The 13,780-nt window shown below is 38.9% G+C and overlaps 1 protein-coding gene across 2 annotated transcripts in view; it reads right to left on the bottom strand.

Annotated features, from left to right (window-relative positions):
* ipo13.L (importin 13 L homeolog) overlaps positions 1 to 13,780 on the bottom strand; it is a 40,273-nt gene that overhangs the window by 4,444 nt on the left and 22,049 nt on the right. Inside the window, exons 13-18 of one of the 2 annotated variants that reach the window (XM_018258311.2) lie at positions 13,092 to 13,229; positions 12,424 to 12,520; positions 6,193 to 6,245; positions 4,490 to 4,556; positions 2,330 to 2,388; positions 1,457 to 1,546 (exon numbers count right to left, since the gene is read on the bottom strand). In XM_018258311.2, coding sequence (XP_018113800.1) covers positions 1,457 to 1,546; positions 2,330 to 2,388; positions 4,490 to 4,556; positions 6,193 to 6,245; positions 12,424 to 12,520; positions 13,092 to 13,229 — 504 coding nt within the window. Of the gene's footprint in view, positions 1 to 1,456; positions 1,547 to 2,329; positions 2,389 to 4,489; positions 4,557 to 6,192; positions 6,246 to 12,423; positions 12,521 to 13,091; positions 13,230 to 13,780 lie in introns of those variants that run through there. The other variant, XR_005967004.1, reaches the window with a different exon arrangement.

Here is a 13,780-nt window from a genome sequence, read left to right as displayed (position 1 = left end):
TTCATTTACATGAAGCAGGGTTTTACACATGAGCTGTTTTACTCAGTATCTTTTAATAGAGACCTACATTGTTTGGGGGGTATAGTTTTCCTTTAAGCTGAGCTCAGGAGAGGTGGTTAGGATAAAACAATAGGATCAGACAGCTAGAGCAGAGTTTCTATGGGAACCAGCAATGCTATCTCTTCAATGGCCGTTAGACTGGAGTGTGTGTTTAGTAATCTGAGCTGAGAAAAACTGAGCATGCTCATGAGCCAACAGCCAAAGTAAATTCCTGAGGGAGGGGGCAGAGTGGGGTACAGGAGGAGAAGGATTTCTAAGTGATTAAGGGGATGCTGAAGCCTTACTATAATCCTTTTAACAACTAGAGTGGCAGGTATATAAATATTTGCGGTTTACCGATAAAATTTTTGTTGAGGGGGTTTACAAGTCCTTTAAGGTGGCCTTCGACTTGCGTTTGTGTGCTTAAACAGTGTCGTGCTTATGATCCCTGCTAACCTGAATCTCACAGCATGTGGAGTCAACCGTCTTATTCACTGCTTAACCTTAAATTCAAACATGTCTTTCTTTGTGCACTGCAATATTCATATGAATAAACACTATATACATAAGATGCCACAATAGTGGTTTCCTAAACTGCTCTGTGACCCTCAGTTTAAAGCTATACCTCAGTGCTGAATGTGTAGAAGTTTGGAGGTTTGATCCACATCACGGTCACCATCATAGAAACGTGAGTTTCTGTTCCTCACTGGTACACCTGCACATCATCTGCACTTGTCCTTTAATGAACCGACAGATTTATCAAACAAGATGAACATGTCCGTTCATCCGAGTGCATTTGACTAGCTTTGAGCAACTGAAATCCAATCTGCTCTATGGAATACAGATTTTCCTGACTGTTAATAACTGATGCAAACTAATATCACAATTAACAATTTGTAAAACATCTTTATAATGTGAAAGTACATTGGCATCATTACTGCCGCTTAGTAAATTGGCCCCATAGTGTACATGTTTTCCCTGCATACAATCTTTTTACCCTCCTGCCATCTGGAAAAAGATACTGCAGTATTCGGAAGCAAACTTCCAGAATGTGCAACAGCTTTTTTTCCACAAGCCATCAGGCATCTCAACTCCCAAGGACTGAACTGAATATATTTATAATGAACTGTATAAACCTCTGAAATACTTTACACAAATGTCTACCTTGCTCAGCAGGAGCGTGTACCTGTTAGGGTTGTTCACCTTAAAAATCACACTTGATGTACCTCATATAGTCTTATGTGTAGCAACATGGGTTCTGGAGGAACATTATTTGTTTCTAGTATGTATTGTATTACTGTACAATAAAAATCCACTTGTCTTGTCTGATGCCATTGAGAATTGGTAGGAAGCTCTTGGTTGGAATACATTACAGTGTAAACGAATGTTTATGTTATGTAAAGAATAGCATATTTACCTCTAGTGTGGCTTGAAGGAGAACCTTCCCTTCCTCATGGACCACCTGTCCTACTGGGGCCAGTTCCCCACATCGTGGCAAAAACTCAATCTGAAAAAAACAAAAAAAAAATTTAGATCATAACTATCTATCTGATCCAAGTTCTTTTAAAGAACAAAAAAGGTATATATTCCAGGTATAATTTTAGCACAAACATAGGTTTGAGATACAGGTGCATATTTGAGAAAAATATGAGTATGAGGATTGCTCAGTATTAACCATAATTACAGTTAATTCAGAATGCTCAGGACCTGGGTTTTTCAGATAATGGAGTTTTCTGTAATTTGGATCTACATACATTAAATCTACTAGAAAATCATGTAAACATTTAATAAACCCAATAGACTAAAAATAGTTTGGATTAAGTACAATCTACTTTTTTATTACAAAGGAAAAGGGAATCATTTTTTACAATTTGGATTATTTGGATAAAATAGAGTCTATGGGAGACGGCTTTTCCATAATTCTGAGCTTTCTGGGTAACGGATCCCATACATCTATAGTGATTGTTCATAGTTCACAAGTGGAGCTTACAATTGATGTTCCTTATTGCATTCACGTAAATTAGGGAAATTATTTTTTAAAATGTGGATTACTTGTATTAAATGGAGTCTGTAGGAAATAATGGGTTCCACACCTGTACCACTTTCTGGCGATCCTTGTCCTACCATCAGTTTATTCCTTCCCTTTGAATTTAACGTTTGTATATGCCCATAGAGCTGATCTGCATGTTCAGCTGATTTAAATAAAAGTGGGGATGGAGTAGTGGGCCCTGTGGAGAGATTTGCCAATAAGCATAAGAAAAAAATGCCATAAAGTGGGCAAAATACTTACAAAAAAATTACAGCTAGACTTCACAGTTGGCGCTTCAGGAAACTTTAGAGATAGGACTCCTAAAGGGTAAAATGTAAATAAAAATGTACATTTAGTCATAGGACAACAATAACTGAGCAACAAAAATATATAAGATACATGACTGTAACAATAACAATAAGAAAACAGACAAAGAAAAGCCTTAAAGGAATTGTTCAGTATAAAAATAAAAACTGGATAAATGGTAAAAACTGGTAAATAGATAGGCTGTGCAAAAGTTTAAAGTTTTAAAATATAGTTAGCCAAATATGTAATGTATAAATGCTGGATGTCTAATATAATAGCTACAACACTAATTCCTGCTTTGCAGCTCTGAAACTGCAGTAACCGATCAGTGACTTGGGGGGGGGGGGTCATATGGGTCATACCTGTTGCTGTTAAATCTGAGCTGAATGCGAAGGATGAATTGCAAAACTCACTGAACAGTTCTGTCCCATATGGCCCCCCTTCAAGTCACTGACTAACTGAAAAGCAGGAAGTAGTGTTCTGGCTATTATGTTAGACATCCAGTCACTCCAGCCTTTATACATTACAATTTTGGCTAACTGACTATATTGAAAATTGTTTTTATTTTGCACAGCTTATTTATCTATTTATTTATATATGTTTTTTTATTTTTACACTGAACTGTTCCTTTAAAGGAAAGTTGATGGGGCAATGTTTTATAAGGAAGCAGGAATCTTCCTTTCTACCTCACATACAGTTACCTTCCTCTGGGAGGGTTTGTTCTTCCTGGGGAAGTTGCTGCATGTGTTGGATAGTTTATCATTGTAATTAACTTTTTACATGGAATAATAAGTGTGATACAATATCCAGTACTATGTCCTTTTATGATGTATCATTTACTTGCATCAAAGCACATTCCTTTTTTAATTAATTTCTGGATATATTTATACCAAATAAATGGTCAAAAGGGGCACAATTCACCCCATACCACTTATCCAAGTTATATGTTTTGATCTGTGACTTAAATGTGCTACTAATGTTTGGACCTATTTTCATGTGTTCTGGGAATGTCCTGTTATACAGAGGATCTGGAGCACTATGTTAAAATTTGCATAGGATTCCTCGGCATTTCCTAATATACTCTCACCAGATCTCTGTCTCTTGCCCTCACACCTAATTATTCTACTATGAAAAGGTACTGGAAGCATGACTTACTACCGTATAAGAAACTAAAATATATCGCCAGAGGCTGCCCCAATAAATTCCATGCCATCTGGGATGTTTGGCTATCACGGAGAATGTGAATGTATTTTGGTCTTCTGCAGTGGTGTAACTAGATGTTGCTGGGCCCCACAGCAAATTAATTTTAGGGCCCCCAACATATCCAGTGTTTGTCCTGTTTTACCAATATATGTTCAAAATGCTTATCAATGAGAGCCTCATGGGGCCCCCTGTACCTCCTGGGCCCCCCCTGCAGCCGCAGGGTCTGCTTCCTCTGTAGTTACGCCCCATGTCTTCTGTATCACTTAACACCTGCATGCACTATCGTACTGCCTAACTCCCCAGACTCTCCTATGACTCTACTACCCTTCTCGCTTTCCCTGAAGTTTCTTAATAATATAAAACAATTTAGAAAAATAGAAACTGTAAAAAAAAAACAAAAAAAACGTATATTTTGCACCTTCTAAGTGTTTATTATGGTACATTAATCAATGCTAAAATTCCCAATTAAGGCCATTTAAATTTCAGGGAAATACTTATGGCACTGTATACCGGATTTTTTTTTAATTATCCATAAGCCAAATCATTTCAATTTAAAGGTTTCTGTCTGGAAATTTTAAAAACACATTTGTTTGGAGCACCAAACCGCCTCTTATTAATATCAATACATTGCCTTTTTCAAAGAATGTTGCTTTAGACACCCCATACATACAAAAAAGTTATCAGAATGAATTGGTTACTGGTGAACTGGGTTCATTATGGTGAGGGGATGCCAAAACAAACAAATGAGCAATGAATCTAAATATTACCATGCTACATTTTACAGTTCAAAAACATCCATCAATTAATGGCAGCATCATGGCCACCTTGCCTGGTTATTTTACCATGCTTGGAATTTCTATAAAAGTAGACAAAATACCCATATCAATAGAAGTCTCCTTCTGATGAACTTACCACATTGAAAGACTGCTTTGACATCCAGCTCACTGGACAAGAATAGGCATGGTTTGCGTCTTAGAGCCTGGGGAGTAACAGACATGCAAAAAAATGAACTTAAAAAAAAAAAGAAAAGAAATGTTGTTTATTACTGCAGGCACTTACCTGTGACCCACTGCTGCTGATCTGGTTTGCTTTTCACCTCTGAAAGGGTAGATTAGTTTTCCAAGTGCAGTGTATTTTGTGTGTTTGCCAAAGTATTTGTGATTTTACTACCAGATACTTTATGGCTATACCACAGGCAGTCACTGATCAGTATTACATTAATTCAAGTACACTTTTCTTGTACGCAAATAAGTGTTCACCAGTGCCAGACCATTTCTCTCCTTTACCACAGAATTGGGTGAGAAATAAAGTGTTACTCATAACTCATGGATGTGCTGAGCCACGGAGAAATGTCAGGTGTCAGGATTAGAAGTCAGAGGAGTATTTGAGAGCAGATGATCACTATATTGTACTGCCAACTCAGCAAAGTGTTAAAATGCAGCATCATTCATGTACTAGACTGAGATACAATAATATCACATTCCTACACATTTGGGTAAACGTTAAGTTCTGCCTCAATAGATCTTTAACTTTTCTTTATTTCACCCTGTATATGATTTGGTTTGCTTCTTTGCCATTGCAGACAATTTGTAGTATCATTTCCTGATATTAAAGGATAATAGAGTAATGTTGTAGCACAAGCCTTTTCCTCTTTACTATTGCATTCTCTGGGCAGACAAGTTTAAAGAGGCAGTATTCTCCTTTGTTCAGCATTCGTTCAATAAATGGTCCTTGTGCTGAACATACCTTAAGACTTTTGTTTTAATCACACAAAATTAACAATGGCTTATTATTTCTTGAGCTAAACAGGGCAAACCGGGAAACTGAAGCCACTCCATGTTTGGTAGGTGCAAGATAAATAATCAGATTACCAGTATACAACCCTGACCATCACATTTGTTGTACCTGTTTTGTTAGCAGGAGTCCATTATGCAGGATGGTTATCTGTGCACTGCCAATCTAATGGGGCCAATTTACTAAAATAGGCACTATATTGCACCAGTGCAGTTACTCACAGCAATTAATTAGATCCTTGTTTTAATTTCTAACTGGTAGAAGACTGATAACTACTTACTGCTGCTATGGGCAACTGTACTTGTGCTAGCTAAAAACAATATTTATAAATGAGACATGATAGCTCAGACTGAGTTGGACAATACCTGCTTAATTTTGGTTAAATACTTGTCCTAGAATATAACAAACACATGTTTCTTAGCAATACAAATATTGTCAAAAGCAGACCACTCCAATACAAAACCTTTGGAGAAAGATATATTGAATGCACAAACTGTGCTATATGACTACCTGAGCAACCAGAACACAGGAACCGCAATGACCCACAGTTAACTATAGGAGGTTTGTTGGTTAAATAAACCCCTACCTAAATAAACATCACCTATTGATTCTGACCTATGATATCATGAATTCCCATCTCAAAATCAAAATCTGAAGCAAAAAACTTGATGGATAAACGCTACAGAACTGAAATAAATCATAGCAAGAGGGAAAAAAAGGTAAGAAAACAGAAAGCTAAATTGAATCAAAAAAGGCGTAAGGAAGTTGAAGGAAGATAAAGAGAAGGAAAGAAAAGTGAATGAAAAAAACTCAAAACACACCTGTGCCAGGAGTTGCATAAATGAATCAACAATATCAGGATGGTCCCTGGGTCCTAAAAATATAATAAAGATGTAACTTAAGAAAAAATTATACAAACAGTAACTCAATCTCATATAAGTCATGTGATACAGAAAGAATTTACGGAAGGAAAGGGTGGAGGTGTAAAGGGTGACAGGGTCGGAGAAGCGAGGTGTAGGAGAAAGACATGAACAACTTGAAATTGGTTAAAGAAACAAAATTATGAAACTTGGAGAACCCAAAAATAGAAAGAAGAAATTAAAAGAAAGATGCCTTTGTCCCTGCCACCCCACATATTCCATTAACTCCAATGGAGTCAGACTACTACCCTTATAGGCCCGGGTCCTGGGAAGCTTCTGTACAGCCCAGAGACATTGAGAGGGGACTCTTGCAATTGTGATTTATTCCAATTATACCACCTTCTTTGTGGTGTTTAATGTTCCACAGTTCATATGACAGCATGCATGGAGCAACGTTGGCCCCTAATCTGTAGCGATTTGACACGGCATGTTTTTGTAATGCTTAGGTTAAGAACTTGTTTGATACTCTTGCAAAAGGATGCTAAAGCCCCCATTTTAATATCAGTCTATCTAAAGACGCAGAATCGCTAATATAGCAAAACGGAGCAGAAAATTGGATCAAGGGTAAGAACAGGATAAATATTTCAGACATTTAAATGAAACCGTGTAAACTTATGAAATTAAACCTTTTAGGGACACATATGTAACTGTATAATTTTATAATTGTAAAATATACTGTATCATGCCACTTTTTAAATGTGTTTCTGGCTACCCCTTTAGTCACAATTCTATTCAACCATTCCATACAAAAGATCTATTACTTTTTACTGCAGCAATTCTGATGATAGAATCTCAGGCGTAAAGCAGCAATAATGATACCAGTTTAAGTGGTGGTTTACCTTTAACTTTGCAATTGGCCTTCCTTTTCTTTTCTTTTTTTTATCTTTCTATTCAGTACCTTTCCTGTTCATATTCCAGGCTGCCATTTAAACCATTGCTTAGTTGATAAGGTAAACAAGTCCCTAGCAACCAGATAGCTGCTGAAATTCCAAACTGGAGAGCTAAAGCTAAATAACTGAAAAGGCAATTACAAATTGTCTCATAATATCAATGTCTATGCCATAATACAAGTTAATAAAAACAATGTAGTGTGCGCTTCCTAAGGAGACGATAGTACACAAAATAAGGAAGAAAGGCTCAGAAGTGTAGTTATTATTATTATTATATGTATTTATATAGCGCCAACATATTGCGTAGCACTGTAAAGTAAATGTGATTATACAACTAAATCACATGAATTACATACATAGAACATATGGAGTAACAAACATCACAATCAATACAGGTACAAAAAGGTGAGGAAGGCCCTGTGCATAGGCATACAGTCTAAAGGGAAGGGAGTAATACACAAGGTGTGGGAGTGGGCAAGATCGAATTAAGTGGGTGAGAAATGTGGTATTGTATGCGGTGTTGCGTTTGGTAGTTAAGCAGAGTGAGGGTAGGCTTCTCGAAAGAAGTGCGTTTTCAGAGATTTCTTGAAAACAGAAAGGTTGGGAGAAAGTCAGACAGAGCGTGGGAGAGCGTTCCAGAGGAGGGGTGCAGCCCTTGCAAAGTCTTGAATGCGAGCATGTGAGGAGGTAATGAGAGAAGAGTTGAGTAGCAGGTCAGTAGAGGAGCGTAGTAAGCGATTGGGTGAGTATAAAGAGATGAGTTCAGAGATGTAGGGTGGGGCAGAGTTATGAAGTGCTTTGAAAGTCAGTGTCATTAATTTGAATTTGATTCTGAAAGGTAACGGAAGCCAGTGCAGGGATTGACAGAATGGCGTGGCAGAGGAGGAGCGGTTGCTGAGGTGTATGAGCCTCGCAGCAGTGTTCATTATGGACTGGAGAGGTGACAGTCTCTGGAGGGGGAGGCCAATTAAAAGAGAGTTACAGTAGTCTAGACGCGATATGATGAGAGAGTGAATAAGAATTTTGGCAGCGTTTTGGGTGATAAATGATCGTATTTTGGATATGTTCCTTAGGTGGAAGTGACATGATTTAATAAGTGACTGGATATGAGGAGTGAATGACAGTGCAGAATCTAGAATAACCCCAAGGCACCGGGCCCGGGGAGAGGGGGTGATAGTAGAATTGTTAACTATGATGGATACTTCCGGGATGTTACTGTAGCGTTGCGACATCCAGGTAGAGATAGCGGACAGGCAGGAGGAGACGCGAGTTAGGAGTTCTGGGTTGAGATCAGGAGATGAGAGATGGATCTGAGTATCGTCAGCATAAAGGTGGTAGTGGAAACCATACGAATTTATTAATTTGCCGAGGGAGGAAGTATAGAGGGAGAATAGTAATGGTCCCAGGACAGAGCCTTGAGGAACTCCAACAGAAAGAGGTAGGGGAGAAGATGATACTCCATTGTAGGAGATACTGAAGGAACGATTGGTGATGTAAGAAGAGAACAGGGAGGACAGGGCTTTGTCACCAAGGCCAAGCGACTGGAGGGACTGGAGGAGGAGAGGGTGATCTACAGTGTCAAATGCGGCTGAGAGATCAAGCAGTATTAGTAGTGAGAAATGATTGCTGGCTTTAGCGGTTAAAAGGTCATTAGTTAGTCGAGTCAGGGCAGTTTCTGTGGAGTGTTGTGGCTTAAAACCAGATTGTAGGGGGTCCAGAAGGTTATTGTCAGAGAGGAATGAGGTTAGTCGGTTGTAGACTAGGCGCTCAAGTAGTTTAGAGATGAAAGGTAGCAGAGAGATAGGTCGGAGGTTGTCAAGATTGGAGGGATCAAGAGAGGGTTTTTTCCGAATGGGGGTGACAAGAGCATGTTTTAGTTGAGAAGGAAACAGTCCAGTTGAGAGCGAAAGATTAAATAGGTGAGTTAAGGCTTTGATTAGACAAGGATTGGTATTGCGGAGAAGTTTTGAGGGAATTGGATCAAGCGGGCAGGTGGTAAGGTGAGAAGAGGCCAAAAGCTTTGAGACTTCCTCATCAGTGACAGGGGTGAAGGAGCACAGGAGAGACTGGGGAGTGTGGGGGGAGGGTGGTGGAAGTCTAGGGGGGTTGAGTAGTGTAATGTCCCTTCTGATAGTGTCAATTTTGTTTTTGAAGTGCTCAGCAATATCTTGAGCAGAGACAGATGTGCATGGAGGGGCTGGAGAAGGGGAAAGGAGAGTGTTAAAGGTGGAGAAAAGTTGTGCTAGTTTTTTAGAAAGGGAGTTAATGAGTTAAGTAAAGTATGTTTGTTTGGCTTGGAAGAGGCTGGTGTTATAGGAGCGCAGGGCAGATTTGTAGCTCCAAAAGTCTGATTCTGAACGGGATTTGCGCCAGCGACGCTCAAGTGCACGTGAGTGTCTTTGGAGCGCTTTTGTATGAGCAGTATGCCAAGGTTGAAATGGTTTGGGTCTAGAACGTTTATTTTTATAGGAGCAAGCTCATTTAGGGCAGTGGTGAGAGTACTATAGTAGACAGAGGTAGCCACATTAGGACATTGAGTGTAAAATATTTATTGTAATAAAACTTTGACTACACTTCTGAGCCTTTCTTCCTGTTTGCCCGAAAACGATTTCCCACTCCACAGCGCTGAGATCAGCTATCTGATGAGAGTGGATTGCTGCAGCTGAGCCAGAACACGCAGGAAGCTCATCAGTGTGTGTGAGACTAGTGGAACGAGAGGCAACTTGAGGATCGAGAAGCAAGCTATACTGTGGATTAACATCGTTTTGTGAGCAATTTCGGCACATATCGTAACATTGTACAACTGTGTTATGTCTTTTTTTGTCTTACCGTGGAGGTCGGACGACTAAGCATTGCAGTGCTGGGGAGGGAGAGAGCGGCACTCGCCCACAGCTGAGAGACATTTTTTCCATTGGAAAGACGGGTGAGACTTTCAAGTGAAAGAGAGACTCTAAAGTGATTTGGTAAAAGTTTTACAGGAAACGCATATAGCTTTTATTTTTACTTATTTTGTGTACTATCGTCTACGTAGGAAGCGCACGCTTACTACATTGTTTTTATTGTCTTGTGGGATTTGGAGTCCCTTTTGTGTAGTGCATCCATTTATAGTTGTGCAAGGTGCATGCTCAAGTTATCATACTAAAAGTTAATTTAAAGGTGAACAATGCATTAATCTAACTAAAAATTGTAGGTCTTTCTTTTGACTTCCCCAATGCTATGCAACGTCATACAGTATCATTTTTTTTTCAGCTAGAAAGAATTACAGTCTCACTTGAACAGACTTGGTGAAGCACATGTTTATTGTTGTTATGTTATTGTTTCCAGCTGTGGCTTGTGTTATGTCCAGCCTTAAAGTGACCATAGAAAGTTACAAATATTTCCTCATCTTGCTTAAAAAAAAAAATCTAACTACCCCTACTACCCCTTTGTCAAAAGAAAACTATATTAGCAGGTGTGCTTAAAAGCGTATATATTTTGACAAGAGAGGTAAGTTCGAATTTGTTCTTGTTACAAATTGTAATATTTTTATGCTCACAGGGCTGTTTCTTGTATGGAATCCTATTACTGTCCCTGTAGATGTTCTGCTATACAAATGGCTTTTTTTGTATTTAAAAAAATAAACATAATTTGTTGTAGTTATATCTATATACACACTCACTTGCTGCAGCATGTCCGTTCTCGTCCTATGGCAACACCATAAAGTATACATTAAATAACATGCTTGAAATTTAAGTCCTGTGTTCCTCTGTATAGAGCATTAATACTTAGAGAAGCAACACCATTATACAGATGCCTGTATTCACATGATCATAAATTCCTTGCGCTTTAGCAACCACAAAATAAAACAGATGTACATTCTAATATAATGCATAATAGAATGTAAATCCAGTCAGAGATTTATTATTGGAACAGCAGTAGACTGATGAAAGCGATTTATGGATTAGTTGCAAAAAGGTTACTGTATGGAGACATATCTGTCCAGTTGTTGATACCAGAAGGCGATAAAGATAGAGGCGATAGTGACCAACATTATTTGTGTTACAGAACTATTTGCTTAATGTACAAAGCCAGGAGTTCCGTACAGTGTTTAAATCAGAGGGTTGTGCTTATAAATTAACTCAGAGGCCAAGGGTAATAGGTGGGACTTCAATGGAAGTCGAAACGAGACGGAAAAAAAAGGAAATGGTTAATTTAGCCACTTCACTTCTGCAGGCAAAGTAAATGTGCTATTCCTAGAAATTAACTATTTAAAGTACAGTCCAAGATTATCCCATGTATTACAATTAATGAATATAATTTACTGTGCATCTGTCAAATGACCATTAGGTTGAGGGAACAATCTCAGCCTGCATTTTCTTTGCAGGCAGAGAAAAGTGGATCTGCCTCCTTCCTTAGCTCCATTGATACCTGCCCTCAAACGGAAGCTGTACTATTAAGTGCAGATAAAGAGAGTTGGGGAGGGGAGAGGATCCGCTTCTCTCAGCCTGCATAAAAAACACACAGGCTGAGAGCAGCAGAGCCAACACTCCATGTGCCCTGGCCCTTAGGAACGCTGACAACAACAAATGAACCATTTCGATATTTGTAGAGGAAAAGAAGCAGGAACAGACACGCTAGCTGCTTAGTGTTTTTTAATAGCACAACGTGTTTCAATCGCAAATGTCTTTATCAAGTGTCACACTTGATAAAGAGCGTTGTGCTCGAAACATGTTGTGCCAATAAAAAACACTAAGCAGCTAGCCTGCCTGTTCCTGCTTCTTTTCCTCTACAATTATCAATATATTAGCCTGCACCATGAGTGGGGTGCGTTTAAAAGAGCTCAGGACAAAATTTCCTCCAGTGTTGGAAGCTTACATACTTCCAAAATTAACCATTTCATATACCTCCCTTTCAAAGCATTCACTCAGGTATTTGGTGATGCTACAGTTTGTGATTTGTGGGAGCTAAGGTGGAACAACCTTTGAAAATTTACCGAACCACAGAAATCTGCAATCCTTAACGTTTTTCAACCCTGCATTTTTAATATTTAGCTTAAACAACCAATTACACATTTTCATAATATATTACAAACTAGTAATGTGTCCAAGAACAATATCTAGCAATATGAACCACATACTGAGAAGAAATAATGCGTCTGTGGCTCACATTAGGCTACTGGAGTTACACTGAAAATAATGCTAACATGCCGAGCGGAACAACAGAACTAGCTATAGGCCTAATTAAATCACACACAGGAACTAACCTTGCTGGAACAGTGACAGAGTTAGTGAGGTAACTAACAGGAAAAGAGACTTGATTGGAGGGAAATGAACAGGCTCATTGGTAAATATATGAACAAGCTGGAAAGAGAAAGGAAGAAGTTACACTTATTGTAGAAACTAAATAAAGTGGAAAATTGAAAATATAAGATTGCTTTAAACATGCACAAAAAAAATTCTGGGGCTTTTTTGGCCTTTGTTCCCTTTAAACAGAGTAATTTAAATAAAATGAACACTGAAGTGGATAGAAAGGGCTAAATGGGTCTTTGGTAAAGAAAGTTTCATTGCACAATCAAATGGCAACTACTAAACATATGATATTACCATATGAATGCTGTTGTTCTCTGTTCAGCTCTTGAGTGTAGACTGAAAGAGAAATACTGGTCACCTGTGTGCATAACGTGAAATTATCGTGCCTGTGTTTTTGTGAGGTGAACAATTTTAACACTCCCTAAGAGGTGTCTAAGGCAACAAAAGGTTGAATATATAGTTGAGTTAATCATTCCAGGTTATTATTATTATTATTATTAACTGTATCAAATCAGCAATGTTTAAAATGCTCGAGAGCTCAGAACTAGGGATGCACCGAATCAAAGATTTTTTTGAGGGGGGGGGCTTGGTGCATTTAAATTTAGCATTCAAGAAGAATTACCTGTCGTGTTAGATCAATTGCTGAAGCTTGTGGTATTGTGCTGTACATTTGGCCCAACATTTCACAAAGCTGAGGCACCATGGGGGCAAAGTCATCCAAAAGTGTCTTCACAGACTTTTCAAATATTGCACACACTGCCTGCATAAGAGAAATACAAAAAAGACACCGCTGCAGTAAAGGTGAATTGAACAATTTACCATTTGAAGATCTCTACTAGAAACACGGATCAAGGTATGGGATATCCAATTGCATTATGGTACAACTTAAAGGAGAACTAACCCCCCTTGCTAATAAAAACCCCTACTCTCCATAGTCCCCCCCTCCCTCCTCCCCCCCTGCACAGGTGTTAACATCTGTAAATGCGGACACAGAACACACCGGCACAACATGGGTACTACTAGCAGGTATAACCTTGCTCGTTTATTGCGGATGCAACGTTTCGGGGCGTGACCCCTTTCTCAAGCATGATGCTTGAGAAAGGGGTCACGCCCCGAAACGTTGCATCCGCAATAAACGAGCAAGGTTATACCTGCTAGTAGTACCCAAGTTGTGCCGGTGTGTTCTGTGTCCACGTTGTTTCTGAGGTTGCCCAATTCCTCTATCATCGAACACCTGGGATTCGTGTGTTTCTGGACGGCCAGGGTGTGCGAGTGTAAGTTTTTTCTTTTTACAACATCTGTAAATGCCCC

The sequence above is a fragment of the Xenopus laevis genome, chromosome 4L, assembly GCF_017654675.1.
Source record: "Xenopus laevis strain J_2021 chromosome 4L, Xenopus_laevis_v10.1, whole genome shotgun sequence".
NCBI classification, from domain to species: domain Eukaryota; kingdom Metazoa; phylum Chordata; class Amphibia; order Anura; family Pipidae; genus Xenopus; species Xenopus laevis.
The sequence above is the reverse complement of the archived record's forward strand: the minus strand, read 5'-3'. Positions and strand labels throughout refer to the sequence as shown.